General features: G+C 41.0%; 1 protein-coding gene across 2 annotated transcripts in view; it reads right to left on the bottom strand.

Annotated features, from left to right (window-relative positions):
• LOC139472246 (oxysterol-binding protein 1-like) overlaps positions 1 to 21,353 on the bottom strand; it is a 55,260-nt gene that overhangs the window by 29,408 nt on the left and 4,499 nt on the right. For both annotated transcript variants that reach the window (XM_071254635.1, XM_071254636.1), the window contains exons 2-4: positions 3,806 to 4,011; positions 2,712 to 2,956; positions 1,754 to 1,934 (exon numbers count right to left, since the gene is read on the bottom strand). In XM_071254635.1, coding sequence (XP_071110736.1) covers positions 1,754 to 1,934; positions 2,712 to 2,956; positions 3,806 to 4,011 — 632 coding nt within the window. The remainder of the gene's footprint in view (positions 1 to 1,753; positions 1,935 to 2,711; positions 2,957 to 3,805; positions 4,012 to 21,353) is intronic.

The following is a 21,353-nucleotide window of genomic DNA, read 5'->3' as shown; positions in this document are numbered from 1 at the left end:
GCGGTCTGTAAATAATTGAGTCTGGACCAGACAATCAAGTGATGAGCAATCACGAGCATCTATCTAGTCAACAAGTCTGATCACACAATCTCATACGACACTCATGGGATGCTGACGATCAATTCTAACTGGATTCTACATGGGGTGGATGTTCGAAGTCTTTTTTCCCAGCCAAGGACTCACCATGCAAATAATTTGAGTATAAGGAGACAATACTTTGTGACCATTAAACCTGACTCCCTCATCAAACAACCGAGGATGAGAAAGATAAGTGGGACAGCATTATTTGCATCCAATCTCAATTTCTATGAGTGAGTGAAGTTCAATGCCACTTTGAACAATATTTCAGTTATATCACAGTTTCAGGGAAGTGATGGGAGGGAAGCCAAAAAAGATACAGGTGTTAATCGTTTACCACTTTGGAATGAGTGAGTGAGTGAGCATGGTTTTACGCCGCTTTTAGCAATATTCCAGCAATATCACAGCGGGGGACACCAGAAATGGGCTTCACACATTGTACCCATGTCGAGAATCAAACCCGGGTCTTTGGCGTGACGAGAGAAGGCTTTAACCACTAGGCTACCTGACCGCCCCCACTTTGGTATAAAACCACCAAGCCAGTCTGTGCCAAAAACGTTTGAGTCTACTTTCCCGAATGTGTAGTTTGGCATTATTTTCAGTAGATATTAGCCTCAGAATAGAGACAAGTACAACCTGATCTTACTTGACCATAGGATATTTTACAAGACAGGGGATTTGGACGAGTGGATCAAATCACAAACTGCAAACTGGTGCTCACAAGAAAGAGGGTAATAGTACAAATCGCACCATTGATCATAGGTTTCTGGCATGCCTAAGGGATGCACCTCTGCACAGTGAAATGCAGTGCTTTAGACAACTAAGTTTACTTCACCCATGGCCCCTCAATTTCTATGAGCAAAAATTAAAATATTAACTTCTGATTGGTTAAGGAGCAGGCAATTATTTTTTGAAACCTTAAAATATTAGCTTCTGATTGGTTAAGGAAGGAGCATCAATTATTTTCGATGTAAACTGCTCACAGGTAGTTTACAAATTTCATCTTAGGTAACTTGCTAATCTCGCATATGTGTCGTTGAGTTTCTGAAATGAACCGATGTTTATCCGAATGCATTTGGTAAAGGGAAGTAACTCAGTTCGTTTGCATCGTCTGCTAGAGTTTTGCTACATTTGTAAAACCGCGGACATTTATTCCAGACCGGAAATGAACCGATCTTTATCCGAATGCATTTGGTAAAGGGAAGTAACTCCGTTCGTTTGCATTATCTGCTTCGAGTTTTGCTAGATTTGTAAAAATGCGGACATTCAAATATGAATGAATATCAGTAAGATAAATTTGTTATCAACCAATCCCTCTGGGCATATGGTCTGGTGAAAGTGGCAACTTTGAGAAGGACACATATCTTATGTATCCGATCAACTAAATAATTCCGTTTCACGAAAACAGTATTTATAAACTTACAAAGAAGGGTTTCTATAAGATACATAAGATAGGATGATTGTGAGACCGGCTGACAACTTACATTGATCCATGTTTAATGCCACACTCAACAAAATTCCAGCTAAAAGATGACACCCGTAAATTTTCAAATCTGGAGCAGACAAACCACAGATTGATATAATGAACAATGGGCTACAATGACACGCCACCGACAGTCACCGAGCCTGAGCATTCTAACCAGGAATCCCCATGGGGCTTCCGGCAGTGTATTACCTGGGTTGTCCTTCTTGACGTTCTGCAGTGACTTGCGTGCCTTGTTTTCCAGGGACACCTGGTCCTTGGCCAGCTGCTCCACCATCTCCTCCAGCTTCAGGCGCTGGTCGTGCTCGAACTGCAGCACACGCTGCCACCTCTTGCCGTGCACCTGGGCGAACTCGTAGTACTCGGAACAAGCCTGAAAGCGGAACATAGACAATATATTCCTTCAGATGGGATAATCACATTATTTGTTACAAAAGTATCGGCATATCATAATTTACGCCAGGAAAGTTTTTATATTAAATATTAGATGTCGGTTTGCAAATTCTATCATGAACTTGTGGACGAAAAGAAAAATATGATAAACATTTAAAAGATTTTCAATTCAAGGTCAAATGGTCCTGGACCTGTTTTTAATGAGTGTGTGAGTTTGGTATTATGCCGTTGTAAGCAATATATCCTCCACCTACTATATATTCTGTACCATGTTCATCATTCACTCGGGGGCACCGGTGGCCCAGTCGTCTAAGGCGCCGCGATTCGCTGTGCAGAGTTGCGTCCCTTGGGCACGCCAGAAACCTATGATTGTGGGTTCAAATCCTGGTTCACCCCAATTATGTTTCTAGGTTTGTCAGCACCATACCCGTGCTCGTTGGTTTCACCGAAGTGGTAAACGTCTAAGACCTGCATCACTTCAGCGTTTCCTCCAACATTAAGCTGACACGCCGTGATATGACTGGAATACTGTTAAAAGCAGCACTAAACCCAACTCACTCACTCTCTCATCTCCACTACTTCAGTGTTCCATGCTCGTTCTCCTATACATACACTACTCAAAAAATGTTAAGGACCACCAGATTCTATAATACATCTAGTTTATCTAGTCTTCACCAGATTAACGATAGTACTATGAAAGAATCGTGGATGGTCCGATTACTAAACTTTTCTGCTCACGCCCTTCAGTCCAGCTTACATTTATCATGGCATTCGATGTAATCCTGAAGAGAGTTGCTCTTTCATTCACGGCCTTCAGCTTGCTGGCCACGTCTGTCATGCTGTCCATCTGCTCCAGTTCTGAAAGCGTCTTCTGCAGGGCAGCCCCATGTTTGGCAATGAGGTCATTGCACGTGTTGAGGTCCTCTAGTTTGGCATTCAGCGTCCGCAACGTGTTCTGCAGCTCGAACTTGTCAGGCTGATGCGCTTCCTCTTCGTCACTCTCTAGGGAAGGAGATTCAAGACAAACACATAACAAGAGTTATGAGACTTTCACGTTCCTGAGTGATGTATAATTGGATCTGGACAAACACAACAATGTATGATCTATCATAGTTAATCCATATAGAAAAAACTGCTAAGGTAATTGAACGTAGGCTGAGTAAACAGGACAACTGCAACAGTTTTAACCCACTTTCTTTTAGCAAGAAGTTGATGGTAAGAGTATTAGCTGCATATATCATCTAAGTAAAATGTGTTCTGCCCTCAGCAATGTGTCCTGAACTCAGCAATATTCCAGCAACATCACAGCGGTCTCTAAAGTGTCATCAACCCATGTAATCATATCACAATTGCGTGGATGGTTGCTCACAGTATCAATCACTGGATTGTCTGGTCCAGACTCAATTAATTTCAGGCAGCTGTTGTATATTGTTTGTTTGTTTGTTTGTTGTTTAAAGCCGCACTCAGCAATTTTCCAGCTATATGATGGAGGTCTGTAAGTAATCAAGTCTAGACCAGAAAATCCAGTGACTGACATCACGAGCATCGATCCACGCAATTGTGATATGATTACATGCATCAACCAAGTCAGCAAGCCTGACAATCCAATCCCGTTAGCCACCTCTCACAACAAGGATAGTTGCCTTGTACGGCAAGCATGGGTTGTTGAAGATCATGTCCTTGTATCAGCCTGAGGTTGATGAAACATAATCACATGTCTTGCCTCAGTTACGTCAATAGTGTTATGTAATATTAAAATTTCATGATCAGAATAACAACAAAATAAACAGATTAATGGTCGATGCGTAAATCATTTATCAACATAAATATTGAGAATGTTAGCGTAATCACCTGCTTCCAGCATCCTGATGGCTTCGGCCTTTGCCAACTCAAGCGCCGTCACCCACTTCTGTCTCTCTACCTCCGACGTCGCCTTCAAGTAGAAGCTCTGGGCTCCCCCGTTGGAGATGACGAAGGTGCACGAGTCCTCCGTGTGTATGAAGGCATTGGCCAGGTTGATGGTGCCACGGCAGGTGTGTGCCATCTCAGCCTGGTTCCTGCAACATCAATGACATCACGGTCAGAGTAAACACCCACATCACGGTCAGAGTAAACACCCACATCACGGTCAGAGTAAACACTTACAAGTTGTTTCTTATAGTTAAAACACAACTCTGTGGCTTTGGTTGAAAATGGAAAAGCCAAAACCGAAACCTTGGAGGAGTGTTTTAACTTACTTATGAACCAAAGTAGACACAATATATGGATAACAACTTCTTTAAGACAACATTTTGGTACAGATCCTAATACCGTTGTCAAGCAGGTTGGTTGGTTGGTTGGTTGGTTTGTTGTTTAACGCCGCACTCAGCAATATTCCAGCTATATGGCGGCGGTCTGTAAATAATCGAGTCTGGACCAGACAATCCAGTGATTGATATCATGAGCATCGATCCAAACAATTGGGATCGATGACATGCATCAACCAAGTCAGCGAGCCTGACCACCCGATCCTGTTAGTCGCCTTTTACGACAAGCATGGGTTGCTGAAGACCTATTCTACCCCGGAATCTTCACGGGTCTGGACTGAATGATGAACATGGTACAGAATATATATAGTACGTGGAGGATAAATGGTAACCACAATTGCATACATGAGTGGGACTTAACCATCTAAACATGCAAGAAATATGACAAGGAATAAGTAAATTTCAGGATACCTTGTGAAACAATACAGTAGTCACAGTGGGAAAACAGTAGGTTACCATGGTTACAATACTAAACATGAAATGTGAGGCTGCAGGTTCGATTCACGTCATGGAATTTTCATGTTAAATAAATCATAGATTTTACGACTTTTAAGTCCAATATCAACATCAGATGCATGTTACAAGACTGTTAATACAATTCAAATGTAAAACTTCCAAGCAGGTCTTACAGTTCAAACGTAAATTCAAACCTCTCAGCAGGTCTCACTTGAAAGTAGTACCTCTCACAAGGTTACGGTGACATAGCAAGATATGTACAAAACTTTAGGCAAAAGTGGCAATAGCTGTACAATCAGAAGCCTAAACATGAACCCTTTTCACTTTATAAAACATGCAGAGGTCCACATGAACCCTTTTCACTTTATAAAACATGCAGAGGTCCACATGAACCCTTTTCACTTTATAAAACATGCAGAGGTCCACATGAACCCTTTTCACTTTATAAAACATGCAGAGGTCCACATGAACCCTTTTCAATTTATAAAACATGCAGAGGTCCACATGAACCCTTTTCACTTTATAAAACATGCAGAGGTCCACATGAACCCTTTTCAATTTATAAAACATGCAGAGGTCCACATGAACCCTTTTCAATTTATAAAACATGCAGAGGTCCACATGAACCCCTTTTCACTTTATAAAACATGCAGAGGTCCACATGAACCTTTTTCACTTTATAAAACATGCAGAGGTCCAGATAACTTTTGGAGCAATTGAGTTTTTACTCCAGGGTTTCTATTGTATTGGGTTATTACATATTTCATTGTAACCAATACTTTTCCACTCATGTAGTCATCACTCTATTAAGATTTTGAAAAAAATGAAATAATGTTTTAGATGTATATAACCATGATAAGTGTTCTAAATATATAGGCTTGACTCGGAAAGTAAATTATCTCGTAATTGTGTTTCGGGAAAAAGCTCCATTGTATGCATGCTGAGAAAGCTTCATTCGGTAATTTACGCAAGCTGTTTTTATACATTTGAGTTTTTCATTTAATGCATGCATTTCTGTATTAAAGTTAAGTGAAATAAATTGGGTTTTGAATATTTTTAAAAAAAATTTTTTTTTTGGGGGGGGGGGGGGGTATTTTACGCTAATACACAGCTTATATGTAGCTCTGAACGTGTACAATCAGATTTGTAAATAATTAGCAAGAAACAATTTTGCTGCCAATTTTTTCAAATGTAGCATCAGTATACCAACACTACACACTATATCATCATTGTTGTCCGTTGTATCATTTCATGGAAGCCCCAAAATATAACGAAAACTAGAAACTAAGCACCATGACAACAATACAAACCAAAGGTCAATAGCATCAACAATTCAACATGGACCAATGCCACTGGCCACCTATAGGTCTTATGATTAAGGCTCAACAGTAATTACCGACTGGACATATATAAAAGGAGTAACCATGGTAACATAATCACGACTTACTGACTGACTACAGCATTGTGACACATTGACACATAACCATGATAACGGATATGAGGCCTTCCTGGCACCTTTGTGTGATTAGTTAATCAATAGATGACAATCCTGTCCATTGTTTCCCTAAACCCTCACATCTGAGGGTAATGAGCATAAAGAGGTTTCCTCAGAAAATGTTAAAAGTCAAATAGCATTGTACATTTTGCAGGACAACAGGATTTATTTGACATGACAAAGCATAATACTATTCATTTTCTGTCTCAAAACATGTTTACTATGTTACAACATAGAGACTATCAGGGGCTAACTGTTTATACATTCTTACAAGATTATAGTTCTACATGTTCTAAGCATTCACTAGTGTGAGAAATGTGTTAAAATTTGAAGGTGTCATTTGTTTGAAAAAGTGATTTAAAATCTATTAACATGATTTATGATCAAAGAGAAGAATAGAAATATCAAACTTAAAGTATTGCACGATTGATTCCTTTCTTGACACTGAAACAGGTGAATTTAGGACACCACCAGCAAACAGCCTGGCCATGTGTGACAGACACAGAGTGATGTGTGAGATTTATCATGAGGACCAGCTGCTCACCAATACCCATTATTTCATTACTGCCTGCAGCCCGTGGCAACACTAACACTGTATGGTCTCATCGTCACTCAAGTCACCTTCGTGGAACTTGAGGTGAGGTGAAATGGGGCTTAACGTCACGTCCAAGATTATTGCACTTATATAGCGGCGTGCAGTGTGTGTGTGTGTGTGTGTGTGTGTGTGTGTGTGTGTGTGTGTGTGTGTGTGTGTGTGTGTGTGTGTGTGTGTGTGTGTGTGTGTGTGTGTACTAGTCCTGACTGATGCCGATTTATAGTGCTAGCTCACTGAGATACCATGCCACAGTTTAACATGACTACCCCACTCAGACACAGTATACTGACTCAGAGCCAACCAGTCCTTGTTTTAGCCCCTTAATGCCGAGCGCCAGACAGGGTAACAACAAGTACCTTCTTTTAACGTCTTTTGGTATGACCGTCCGGGGATCGTCCAGCCAGTCCTTGTTTTAGCCCCTTAATGTCGAGCGCCAACAGGGTAACAACAAGTACCATTTTTTAACGTCTTTTGGTATGACCGGCCGGGGATCGACCCCCGGACCTTCCGCTCTCCGGGCGGATACTCTACCACAAGACCAAGGAGGCGGTCCATGGAACTTACACACACTGACAACAGTGACTATGAACAACACGTGACATGTGGTTACTCTCTTTCTTTCTCTGCCCCTGTGTCTGTCTCTGTGTCTGTGTTAGTTAGTCTTACAGACCCTGATACAAATATATATCAAATACAGCCGATGCAAGTCTATAATGTTTGGCAAGTCTAGATTACTGCAGTATCAGGAAATGAAGAGAGTCACTGGGCTCCCTTTTATTATATTTTTATTAAGATAACTGAACAACTCTTTTTTTCTGTACGATATGTTCACTACAGAGACTAGATGTTAGTCTACGTGTGTGTCTGTGTCTGTGTGTCTGTCCAGACTCAATTATTTAGAGACCATCATCATATAGCCGGAATATTGCTGAGTGTGGCATTAAAAAAACAGTACAAACAAATAAACATGCAAAACAAAAGCTTTTTTAAACATTTTCTGTCATAGTTACATTACAATGCGCAATGTGGCATTCTTTGCAACATTCACTGCAGTGAGTTCATATGTGATACCTGCATTCAATCACAAAGCAAACATCTGTTGAGAAACACAGGTACATATGTTGAAAAGACTACATTGGGTAATAAATTACACACAGTGTTGTTTTACTGCTATTTTTTCCCAAAATTTTCATACATATCAAAATTTATTTGAAAATGGTGAATATGTTGTATATCTCAGTGTAAGAAATTGGCACTAGTCCTGAAGTCCTTGCCAAACCCCCAATAGTTAAGGTATCATGAGGACTAGTAGAATTTTGCCATTTTTAAGGGTTTTGCTATATGCCATCATGATAAGGACTAGTGGACTAAAAATGTTAGTTTCTACCGCTGTATCTTATGCAGTCCTGCACCATGACCGTGGAATATACTTATTTTATGAAAAAACAAGCATGAAATACTCACATCCCCCGCCAGTATGACATGTCGGTTGTGTGCAATGCATTAGCTCCTGTGAACTATGTTCACTGGGCCTTTTTGTAAATGGCCTAATTGCAGCACTAAAAAAAAGTTATTACTGGTGTTGTTTTTCCATGTGCAGTTTAATATGTTACTGAATTTGTAATGAGTAAGGATGAGACATATGGACGAACAACTTCTTTATTACAATTAGGAGCGATGGTTTCGGTGTAGGTTCTAACACCATTATCAAGCAAGTGAAGTACAGAGTATGGTTGACAAAAATATATATTGTTTATTCAGTTGAGTAGGTTTAAGATCAGTTACACTGTTGTATTTGTAATGAGTTGTGTTTCTGTATGAAGTTAGTCAGTGAATGCAACAACTGTGTCAATGAAACTTTTGGAGGAACATACACTCAAGCAGGGGTCCGGAAACCGTCATATGCGCCGGACATGTCCGATTGGGAATCTCAAATGTCCGGTTTAAAATATTGCTTACCCGGACATTTAAATTTTTTCTGTCTGGACATTTTAAAAAGTATTGTCCAGACATTCTTAAATTTTGACCGGACATGATCAACAGTTAGGACTGAGCAATTTCTGTCTGCAGTTGTAACACAATGAAGATTATCTACACTGACAAGCTTTGTTTGTTTTGATTGCTGTAAATACATCGTACCTAGAACATGTAGAATGATAGTCCAATCAGTCAATCACTGTAATAGGCAATAAACTGAGTTGACACTTATTAATCAAGGATTTATTACTGAGAACATCTTGTTAATTTGAGTAAAATATGTTTACAACTGTACATAAATACCTTGCATCATCGATGTACCTCATTATCCTCACAATGCTACGATACGTAACCTCAGACAAGAAGCGAAAGCGTGACGACAGCCAGTCGACCGATGCAGATCAGTCGAGCGGATCTGCCAAACCCTCAAAGTCTGAATGATCATTTTGTAAGTCGTGGCTAACGACTTTCACTTGGTTGACATACAATGAGGATTTGCAGATTTTATTGTTTTCAGTAGCTAGTTGTATATTGAATCTTGATTGACTGCCATTTTGCTTTCTGTGACGATCGATATCAAATTTTTTATGGTCAATAATTACGTACAGATGAAAAAGTATTCAAATAACTATTGCTATCAACGATAGTTTAGGCTTTTGGATTATATTATCTGTCTTGTTTTTAAATAATCTTTAGTTTTATAAAAAAAACTTTTCCCGTGAGGTCACGTGATAACCAAATATGGGATAATAATCTCGATCCAAATGTTACGACGCGTACACTTGAGCAGACTCATGAATATTAATTAGACCGTTCACAACGTTGACAGATCGTTATTATAACAGAAACAAACGTATGTTTTCCATGTATATCTAAAATGATATTATTTGTTATTAATTGTCCGGTGAATTAAACAATTTAAATTGAAACAATTCATAATTCATCATATTATGAATACGTAACAACTTGTAATTTGTGTGTAAAAAGTCGTACTAAAACACGCTGTTTGAAGGGGGCGTGGCATAAATGAAAATGTCCGATTGGGATTTTAAATTTTCCGGACCCCTGCACTCAAGCAATGCAGAACTTACTGACAAGAAAGGAAATGTATTCAATACTGTGAGATAACATTATGTGCCAAGTTTGGTAAAGAAATATAGAAATGTTTTCAAGATCTGTTCAGGAAACGAGGACTACCGCCATTTTAAGTCCAAAACAAAGTCAAGTTTGGTGAAGAAATATGGTACGGTTTTCAAGATCTGCTCCGGAAACGAAATGTGACGGCCGGATGGAAGGACGGCACCCATTCCTATATCCCCCTTCCACCTCATGGCGGGGGGTAATAATAATCTAGAAATGCATACAAAAGCAAGTCTAGCCAGCTCAAGCTAGCTCTATTCCACCATGACCGTGGAATATATTTTATGAAAAAAAATAATATATAGATCGTGTAGAAACGCATACAAAAGCAAGTCTAGCCAGCTCAAGCTCGCTCTATTCAGCATAGGGAATTTTTTATAATTTTAGAGTCAAGAAGGATATTGTGTAATATAAGATTTCAGAGACTTAATGTTAGTCTATATCTTATGCAAATACGCAGCTTACCTGGAGCTTTGGGATAACACTATATTGACTGAATATCTATGTAATAACCATGATAGTCCTAATCTTGAAAAATATGATTTTGGGGGTACTATTATTAATAAATACGACAGCATAAATTGTCAAGGAACCCAGGAGCCCCCTTAACTTGATACACTGCAGTCAAACATCTGAAGCCTATGGCAAGTGCTTGAGTGGGAAAGGGGATTAAAACCGAGTCAGCAATATTATCAAAGCTGTGTCACGACGACCCGAGAGCGCAGATGCACAATTATCTAGGCATGCTAGGTCACAGCACCCGTGGAGACTCCAGGTTAGAATAAATCCTCAGCTAAGTATGTAAGTCATAAGTCCGAATGGACTGGGAAGTAAGGCTCGGCAACTTGGTTGATAGAGTGTCATCAACCCAGCAGCATGGATGGTTGCTCGCAGTATCAATCACTGGATTGTCTAGTCCAGAATCAATTAATTACAGCAGCTGTTGTATATTGTTTGTTTGTTGTTTAACGCCGCACTCAGCAAAATTCCAGCTATATGACCGCTGTCTGAGAGTAATCGAGTCTGGACCAGACAGTCCAGTGATTGATAACATGAGCATCAATCCACGTAATTGGGATCGATGACATGCATCAACCATGTCAGCAAGCCTGACCACCCGATCACGTTAGTCGCCTTACGACAAGCATAGTCGCCTTTTATGGCAAGCATGGGTTGCTGAAGACCTATTCTACCCCGGATCTTCATGGGCCAGCTGTTGCATAACTAGAATATTGCATCTGTGCAGCGTTAACAACAAACAAACAAGCTAGGCCATGTATGAGTGAGTGAGTTGGGTTCAACACTACCCTTAGCATGTTTATTATCTCAGTAATATTACAGTTTACTTTGCACAGATAATCCAAAGTGATGCACCCCAAAGATATTCACCATGGCAGTAAAATGGCTTTGTGGAGGTGAGGTGAAATGGGTGGGTTAACATCGCGTCCAAAATTATTTTACTCATATGCAACATGCACATACATGTGTATGAGTGTGTGTGTGTGTGTGTGTGTGTGTGAGTGCATGCGTGCGTGCGTGCGTGAGTGCGTGCGTGCATGCGTGTGTGAGTGCGTGAGTGAATGTGAGTGTCTGCGTGCGTACGAGCGAGCGAGCTTGTGTGCGTACGTGCGTGCGTGCCTGCCTGCGTGCGAGCGTGCATGCATACGTGTGTGTGTGTGTGTGTGTGTGTGAGTGTGTGTGTGTGTGCTTGTACTAGTACAGACTAATGTCGATATTATAGTGCTAGCCCACTGAGTTACCATGTCACAGTTTAACATGAATACCCCACTCAGACACAGTATACCAAATTCACAAGCGCCAGACAGGGTAACAAGTTCCATCTATTAAAGTCTTCAGTTTTGACACGGCTGGGGATTGAACCCCAGACCTGCTCTCCAGGCGGACGCTCTGCCAGTAGACTAAGGAGGCGGTAAGTAATATTACAGTTTACCCTGCACCAGATAGTCCAAAGTGATGCACCCAAAGACATTCACTGCTGTGAAACCCACAATCACTGGTGGTTAACTAAGCCTGAACGTGAAGGGGTCCTTGTCTTAACCCTAGTGTCTGCTTGTTATTTGTCTGTTCTTTTAGGCCACAATATTCCGGCAGTATGACGGCAGGCTGTAAATCCAGTGATTGATATCATGAGCATCAATCTAAGCAGTTGTGATACAATGACATGCAGCAACTAAGTCTGCTTGTATGACCACCCAATCCTGTCAATCGCCATTCACAAGAATGGGTTTCTGAAGACCAATCCTAACCCAGATCTAAACAGGGGACAGCTTGATGTGGGAGGGATTCATTAGCTGCAAGTGATGCAGATCTTAGAAGCTGGTGAAACTCACATGACTACGGTGCTGGTAAACCTAGCAAAATAACCAGGGCGAATCTGGAATTTAAGACCACCATCACTAGTTTCTAGCACTCTTATACAACACAATTTGCGCAGTGAATGGGGCACCATGAAAGAATGGGCCACCCACGCCACCTGTCCTCATGAAGGCTAGATATCAGATATGAAAACAGCATATTGAATAACAGCTGATTAAGAATGCCAGATTCACCACTGCATTGTCAACACACACAACGTTCTAGCAACACCAATCAATGCTGATCACAGCGGATCATCAGAACACCACCACAATGTCCTGTAGCTTCTTATGACATTGAATCATCCTGACTATTGACATGATTGGCAAAGGGGTAATTTGTCAAGTTTTGGCATCATATCATGAACAGGAAACAAAACACCAGCAGCTGCTCTCAGCAAGGAGGCTCTGAGAGGTAGCCATGGCAATGGGCTTACATCAAATGTCAGACAACAGCATGCTTCATAAACTGCCCTGATGCAGTCAGAGTCTTTAGTCACTAGTCCTAAGCCCGAGTCTAGCAAAATCCATTTTGGTCTAGTAAGCTCAGCTAATAAAATGCCATACAAAAAGACCAAAAAGGACCAAAAATAATGCTAAGAGCCAATTTCAAAAGCTTTTGGTACGGGCTGGCCGACAGGACAATTGTGACTTCTTTGAGTGGCATTTAGAAGTTGGTGTGATGAAGTAAGACGTGTTCTATGGATGAACAACTTCTTTATTACAATTAGTGCGACGTTTCGGTGTAGATCCTAACACCTTTATCAAGCAAGTGAGGACAATTGTGTGCATGCACCACTGAATATGACGGCCCAATATGACATCTTCATTTTTTCTGGGGTCTCTCATTATGGAAAAACACCAACATGATGTTTGTTTCCCGAATAACTATTTCCTTTGGTTTCTGGAGACTGTTGATGTTTCAAGATTTCCTTCTTGAGCCAAGTGTCATCCTTTCAAGGAGTATAATATGAGTTTATAGCTAATGACAACAGCATAAGATCAGTGTACTGCTCTTGACAACAGCATAAGATCAGTGTACTGCTCTTGACAACAGCATAAGATCAGTGTATCGCTCATGACAACAGTATAAGATCAGTGTACTGCTCTTGACAACAGCATAAGATCAGTGTACTGCTCTTGACAACAGCATAAGATCAGTGTACTGCTCTTGACAACAGCATAAGATCAGTGTACTGCTCTTGACAACAGCATAAGATCAGTGTATCGCTCATGACAACAGTATAAGATCAGTGTACTGCTCTTGACAACAGTATAAGATCAGTGTATTGCTCATGACAACAGCATAAGATCAGTGTACTGCTCTTGACAACAGTATAAGATCAGTGTATCACTCATGACAACAGTATAAGATCAGTGTATCGCTCATGACAACAGTATAAGATCAGTGTATCACTCATGACAACAGTATAAGCTCAGTGTATCACTCACAACAACAGTATAAGATCAGTGTATCGCTCGTGACAACAGTATAAGATCAGTGTACTGCTCTTGACAACAGTATAAGATCAGTGTATCGCTCATGACAACAGTATAAGATCAGTGTACTGCTCGTGACAACAGCATAAGATCAGTGTATCGCTCATGACAACAGTATAAGATCAGTGTATCACTCATGACAACAGCATAAGATCAGTGTACTGCTCGTGACAACAGTATAAGATCAGTGTATCGCTCATGACAACAGTATAAGATCAGTGTATCACTCATGACAACAGTATAAGATCAGTGTATCACTCACAACAACAGTATAAGATCAGTGTATCACTCACGACAACAGTATAAGATCAGTTTACTGCTCGTGACAACAGTATAAGATCAGTGTATCGCTCATGACAACAGTATAAGATCAGTGTATCACTCATGACAACAGTATAAGCTCAGTGTATCACTCACAACAACAGTATAAGATCAGTGTATCGCTCATGACAACAGTATAAGATCAGTGTATCGCTCATGACAACAGTATAAGATCAGTGTATCACTCATGACAACAGTATAAGATCAGTGTATCACTCACAACAACAGTATAAGATCAGTTTACTGCTCGTGACAACAGTATAAGATCAGTGTATCGCTCATGACAACAGTATAAGATCAGTGTATCACTCATGACAACAGTATAAGATCAGTTTACTGCTCGTGACAACAGTATAAGATCAGTGTATCGCTCATGACAACAGTATAAGATCAGTGTATCACTCATGACAACAGTATAAGCTCAGTGTATCACTCACAACAACAGTATAAGATCAGTGTATCGCTCATGACAACAGTATAAGATCAGTGTATCGCTCATGACAACAGTATAAGATCAGTGTATCACTCATGACAACAGTATAAGATCAGTGTATCACTCACAACAACAGTATAAGATCAGTTTACTGCTCGTGACAACAGTATAAGATCAGTGTATCGCTCATGACAACAGTATAAGATAAGTGTATCACTCATGACAACAGTATAAGATCAGTTTACTGCTCGTGACAACAGTATAAGATCAGTGTATCGCTCATGACAACAGTATAAGATCAGTGTATCACTCATGACAACAGTATAAGCTCAGTGTATCACTCACAACAACAGTATAAGATCAGTGTATCGCTCGTGACAACAGTATAAGATCAGTGTATCGCTCATGACAACAGTATAAGATCAGTGTATCACTCATGACAACAGTATAAGATCAGTGTATCGCTCATGACAACAGTATAAGATCAGTGTATCGCTCATGACAACAGTATAAGATCAGTGTATCACTCATGACAACAGTATAAGCTCAGTGTATCACTCACAACAACAGTATAAGATCAGTGTATCGCTCGTGACAACAGTATAAGATCAGTGTATCACTCACGACAACAGTACCAACACGCGCACAAGGATAGATAGGAACCTTTACAATTTGTCGAGCCTGAAGAGTACTAATATGAGAACTGACCTCCAGTTGTTTAAACTTCAGCTTGCCCCAATACCTTGAACATCAGGCCCTGTTAAGGCTGGATAAGAAAAGGATGTGACTACTTAGTCTGAAGATGGTTCGACCAGGAAACAATAACCATGACAACAGCTTAAATGTTAACTACTGTCTGGCTGTCATTTCATCCCTACTCAAACTGAAGTGTGCGATTTAAGTAGTAATAAGAGGTTGTCCTGACATTTTATACTGTTCTTTTTTTTTTGTCCATCATTTAAAGCCGTACTCAGGAATATTCCAGCCACATGCAGGCGACCTGTAGATAAAGGTGTCTGGACCAGACAATCCACTGATCAGCAACAATCTTCTCTATCAACAAAGTCACCCAGTCTGACCATCAATCTGATAATCACATTTTACGTCCAGCACAAGTTGACTATTCTAACCCTGTTGAGAGTGCGAAAGGCCAGTGGCTAGGTCAAAAGTCCTGAGAGGATGGACAATTAAATAGGAGAGTGGGTGAATGGATGGGTGAATGGATGAGTGAATGGGTGAAAAAAATTTATTGAGAGTGTAGATTTGCGAGATTATTATGCCAATTTACCCAATTACACATGTCCCTTAAACTATTCTTACCCAGAATTCACATTTGAATAACGAAAAAAATAAAGAATCGTGATTTTAATCATGTCAAACAACCTGCTTTTTTCTTATCTCCCTCGCATAGCATTTGAACTAAGTAAGTTTGCTACCACTTGATCTCTGACAACAAACTGATCTTGCTGTGCATGGTCTTAACAAGCAACGCCCTTTGTTAATCTTCTACGTGTCCACGGTGCTCATTGTGGTAAAAACTGTGTTCGATAAACACAGCATTCCAATTTACGACATTATTACTTTTGAAAACTAAACAGCAAGCTCATTTGTAACACATAACCAAACCACACTGGTTAATTAAATTGTTCATATTACAGATGTAATAACTAACGTCTACTGAAATCATAGCCAGTCATTTCCTGCACGATATTTCCCTCCCACATAAACATGATAAAGCTCACAATTACACTTCAAAACTTAGCTACACCAAGCCCACTGTGAAAATCCGGGATGTCATTGTTATATCACGGCGTGTCAGCTTAATGTGGTAAGAAAGCCTGAAGTGATGCAGGTCTCAGACGTTTACCACTTAGGTGAAACCCACGAGCACGGGTATGGTGCTGACAAACCTAGAAACTTAATCGGGGCGAACCGGGATTCGAACCCACAATCATAGGTTTCTGGAGTGCCCAAGAGACGCAACTCTGCACAGCGAATCGCGACGACTGGGCCACCCGTGCCCCCCAATCACTGGATTAACTGATCCCCCGTCATATAGTAGGAATATTGTCAAACATCAAACAAAATAACGAGTGTAGACTTTTTTTCTCATTGATGGGCTAATGCATCATCTAATGCATCAATAACGGATTAGTAAGTGAGTAAGTGAGTGAGTATGGTTTTACGCCGCTTTTAGCAATATTCCAGCAATATCACGTCGGGGGACACCAGAAATGAGCTTCACACATTGTACCCATGTCGGGAATCGAACCCGGGTCTTCGGCGAGACGAGCGAACGCTTTAACCACTAGGCTACCGACCGCCCCCAATAACAGATTAAGACACTATCAACTATAAACATGTCAAGTCTTGAGTTGAACAAACAAATCAGGCGTACATTCTACCCTACCAGTCTCCACAGATCCACAAACACACTACCAGTTCACCCCGATTATGTTTCTAGGTTTGTCAGCCGTGCCGTGCTCTTGGGTTTCACCAAAGTGAATGTCTGAGACCTGCATCACTTTGGGCTTTCCTCCCACATTAAGCTGACATGCCATGATATAACTGGAATACTGTTCAAAGTGGTGTTGAACCCAACTCACTCACTCACTCACAAACACACTACCCTGTATTTCATAAACAGGTGAAAACAAGACTACCACAAAAAAACCATTTATCATGTATATCAATTTACAATCAAATAAGAAAAAACAACACATCATGGCGATATCAAATTCCCAATGTACACAGTCATTGTGTGTGTATTGTGTGGAGCCAGTTTCGTGAATCATCAGTTAACCATGGCTGAGTAGCACTGACTGGTAGCTAACATTGTGACTGTAACGGAATATTGACAGCGATCCAGACCGTGACATCTACTGTGACCTAGCTCAACCAGCTGTTACAAGCCCTGGTAAATGTGCCTCGGCAATGTATTGACAAAACGTGTCTCCTCCACTACTGATGCAGTCTGTTGTTCATTACTAGGTGTTCACAGAATTAATAACTTCAGAGCACTAGCATAATGAATAACTCCCTCAACTGATTAATTATTCTGGTGGTATTTTTTAATTGTGTAACAACAGCTGCGCTCTACCCTGTTAACATAACATGCAAATAATAGTATCTCATTCTCCGTGTCGTACCATGATAGAGCTGTACAGCTTCAGGCTTGCAATGTTACCAGGTGGTCAAGCTTGCTTAGAGAAACAAAATGAGTGTGTGTGTGGGTGTGGTGTGTGTGTGTGTGTGGTGTGTGTGTGGTGTGTGGGTGGGTGTGGTGTGCGGGTGGGTGTGGTGTGCGGGTGGGTGTGGTGTGCGGGTGGGTGTGGTGTGTGTGTGGGTGTGGTGTGTGTGTGTGTGTGGTGTGTGTGTGGTGTGTGGGTGGGTGTGGTGTGCGGGTGGGTGTGGTGTGCGGGTGGGTGTGGTGTGCGGGTGGGTGTGGTGTGTGGGTGGGTGTGGTGGGTGAGTGGGTGTTGTCTGTGGGTGGGTATGGTGGGTGAGTGGGTGTGGTGTGTGGGTGTGGTGTGTGGGTGTGGTGTGTGGTGGGTGAGTGGGTGTGGTCTGTGGGTGGGTGTGGTCTGTGGGTGGGTATGGTGGGTGTAGTGGGTGTGGTGTAGTGGGTGTGGTGTGTGGGTGGGTGCGGTGTGTGCGGTGTGGGGGTGGGTGCGGTGTGTGGGTGGGTGGGTGCGGTGTGCGGGTGTGTGTGGGTGTGTGTGGTGGGTGAGTGGGTGTGGTCTGTGGGTGGGTGTAGTGGGTGTGGTGTAGTGGGTGTGGTGTGTGGGTGGGTGCGGTGTGTGGGTGGGTGCGGTGTGTGGGTGTGGTGTGTGGGTGGGTGGGTGAGTGGTTGAATGGGTGGGTTGTCTGAGTGGCTGGTTGAGTGGGTAGGTGGTTGAGTGGGTAGGTGGTTGAGTGGGTAGGTGGTTGAGTGGGTGGGTATTCAAGGTAGATTCTTAAACAGTTTAAGGGCAGAAAACATACAACTTCATCATGGAGTGACCAAGTAATGAGAGGTATATATCATGATATGTTGTGACAAGCGGCAGATTTATAATAACAACAGGTGATGGATAATAAGTAGCACACAGGTAATTGGATGAAGCCAGATGTACAGTTAAAATAACATATAGTACACAAGTATGATTAAGGTTACAGTCAATTTTAACTATATCTTTGTTAATAATCATGTGATAATATGATACAGATTTGCATATGTATACTACATCTGATATTTGACATGAGTGAATTATCACAAGATATATCACTAAAAATGTTGATAATCAGTAGTTTACTTCACAAAGAAGTGAGTGAGTGAGTGAGTGAGTGAGTGAGCGAGCATCAGATCAGAGTTTCTGGCGTGCCAAAGGGACGGAACTCTGCATGGCGAATCGCTGCGTCTTAGACAACTGGGCCACCCATGCCCCCTGTAACCTATCCAACATAGGCATCACAGTATGAACATCATTTCTCCTAGTCCTGTAGATTAGATACCAGAAGCTTGCTGACTTGGTTGATGCATGTCATCGATCCCAATTGTGTGGATCAATGCTCATGATATTAATCACTGGACTGTCTAGTCCAGACTGCCATAATATAGCTGCAATATTGCTGAGTGTGGCATGAAACAACAAACCAACCCACCAACCCACCAACCCACCAACCAACGAACCAACCAACCAAGCTACCAGAAAGCATGTGTTTTCAATATTCTGTCCTTTGTGTAAAATGCACTATGTTTGCTGTTCAGTTGGGAACCATGATTGGAAACTTGTCCCTAAAAGTGGAATGTCTCAGCCCTTACTGTCAACATAATCAATGCCCTAAGAACAAACGACCAGACCCTATTGTCCATAAATTGAACTTCAAAGGTTTTTTGGGTGAAAGTATATTCCATGTCTCAATGCATTTCTGGTGCATCATCATCATGTCCAAATGATTAGAGTTTTCTAAAAAAAGGACCTCAACAGACATGTAAATTCCAAAACAGATTAGCAAAAATGCCTGGTACAATGTTTGACAGCTCAGATCAAGGTATACGATAATATCAGCTGCATACAAAATAGTGAGTCTAGTAGTATTGCAGCTATAGACTAACATGCATTCCCAAAAATAAAGTTATCTTACATACATACATACATACATACATACATACATACATACATACATACATACACACACACACACACACACACACACACACACACACACACACACACACACACACACACACACACACACACACACACACACACACACACACACACACACATACACACACACACATACATACATACACACATACCATACATATAAATATATAAAATATAATCTAAATGGAGCCAAATTTATGGTGTAAATTAGCATGCTGCACACAGCAGTAGCACCCTTGATCACCCAAATAAGGAATCATTTGTCGACAAATTCCAAATATTTCAAATCAGTACAAGTTACCAGAGCTCCAGATATCTATTTTAGCCTTTTATTCTATTTTATATTTAATACATGTATTTACTCACATGTAATCATTCCCATTGGTTAAAAAGCAAGTGAGTGTGTTGGGTTTTAACGCCCCTTTGAACAGTATTCCAGTTATATGTTCGATCGTCAGCTCAGTGTGAGGAAAGCCCAAAGTGATGCAGGTCTCAGATGTTTACCACCTCGGTGAAACCTATGCACATGGGTAGAGTGCTGAAAAACCTAGAAACATAATTGTGGCGAACCGGGATTCAAACCAGTCATAGGCTTCTGGCATGTTCAAGGGACATAACTCTGCACATCAAATTGCGGCTCCCAAGATGACTGGGCCACCTGTGACGCTACCCGTGACCCCACCCCTCCCCATTGGGTAATGAATATCGATGCTATCTGGGTATTACATAGAGAATCTCACCCGAGTGTCTTTTGATATCAAATATATCAACGTTGATATATTTGATATCAAAAGACACGAGGGTGAGATTTTATTTATCATCCAACATCATTCTTCCAACTTTGTCAGTTTGTAGACAGTAATAAGTAGTGTCTTAAATGTAAAATGTACTGCTAACAGCTTCAGTAGCAGAGCCATTAGTGATGTCATTTGATTGTGACGTCATGGTAACAAATGTTGTCATAATGGCCTGCAAAGCATTGTGATGCAATTTCATTGCTGCGATATCTACAGTGTAGTGTTGGAGCCAGTTTTGGATGATAAATCATTTTAACTCCCTTGGGACTCCAATCTATTGGGTATTTTCACACAAGATGAAAGGAATACATCAGGTAATTGCGCAGACTGTTGTTATACTATTGGGTTTTTGGGTAAGCAAACACACAAAAATATTTGGGTTATGGTGCTTTTGTTTGTGCATTTGTATATATATTATAAGGGTAACGCTATTTTTCAGGGCATTATCATTTGCAGAAGCCCGAGGTCTTCCATTAACTGCCCGACGAAGGAGAAAAGACCGAAACAGTTACTGCAATTAACACGAATGTCACTGACCTCATTTTACAAATATGGAAACGTCATAGAACAAACCAGATGACGTCACTATAATATGTGACGTCATTTTCTCTACTCTATGACGTCGCCTAACAACGGCCGTGATAACGGCCCGTCGTCAAGCAATATGAGGGCATTATCAAGTTACAGTGGTCCACTCATTACTGATAACGTGCGGGCGGTTTAATGATAATTCTATCCATTTTAGCTATAATTTGCGTTAATACACAGCTTACTTGGAGCTCTGAGTTACGACTACTGACACTGTTTCAGAATCACATGCTGGCAATCAGACAGTTTGCTGAAACCCAACC

Source organism: Haliotis cracherodii, unplaced genomic scaffold (assembly GCF_022045235.1).
Source record: "Haliotis cracherodii isolate W230 unplaced genomic scaffold, xgHalCrac1.p SCAF_24, whole genome shotgun sequence".
In the NCBI taxonomy this organism is placed as follows: Eukaryota; Metazoa; Mollusca; class Gastropoda; order Lepetellida; family Haliotidae; genus Haliotis; species Haliotis cracherodii.
This window is presented reverse-complemented; position numbering and strand designations above follow the sequence as displayed.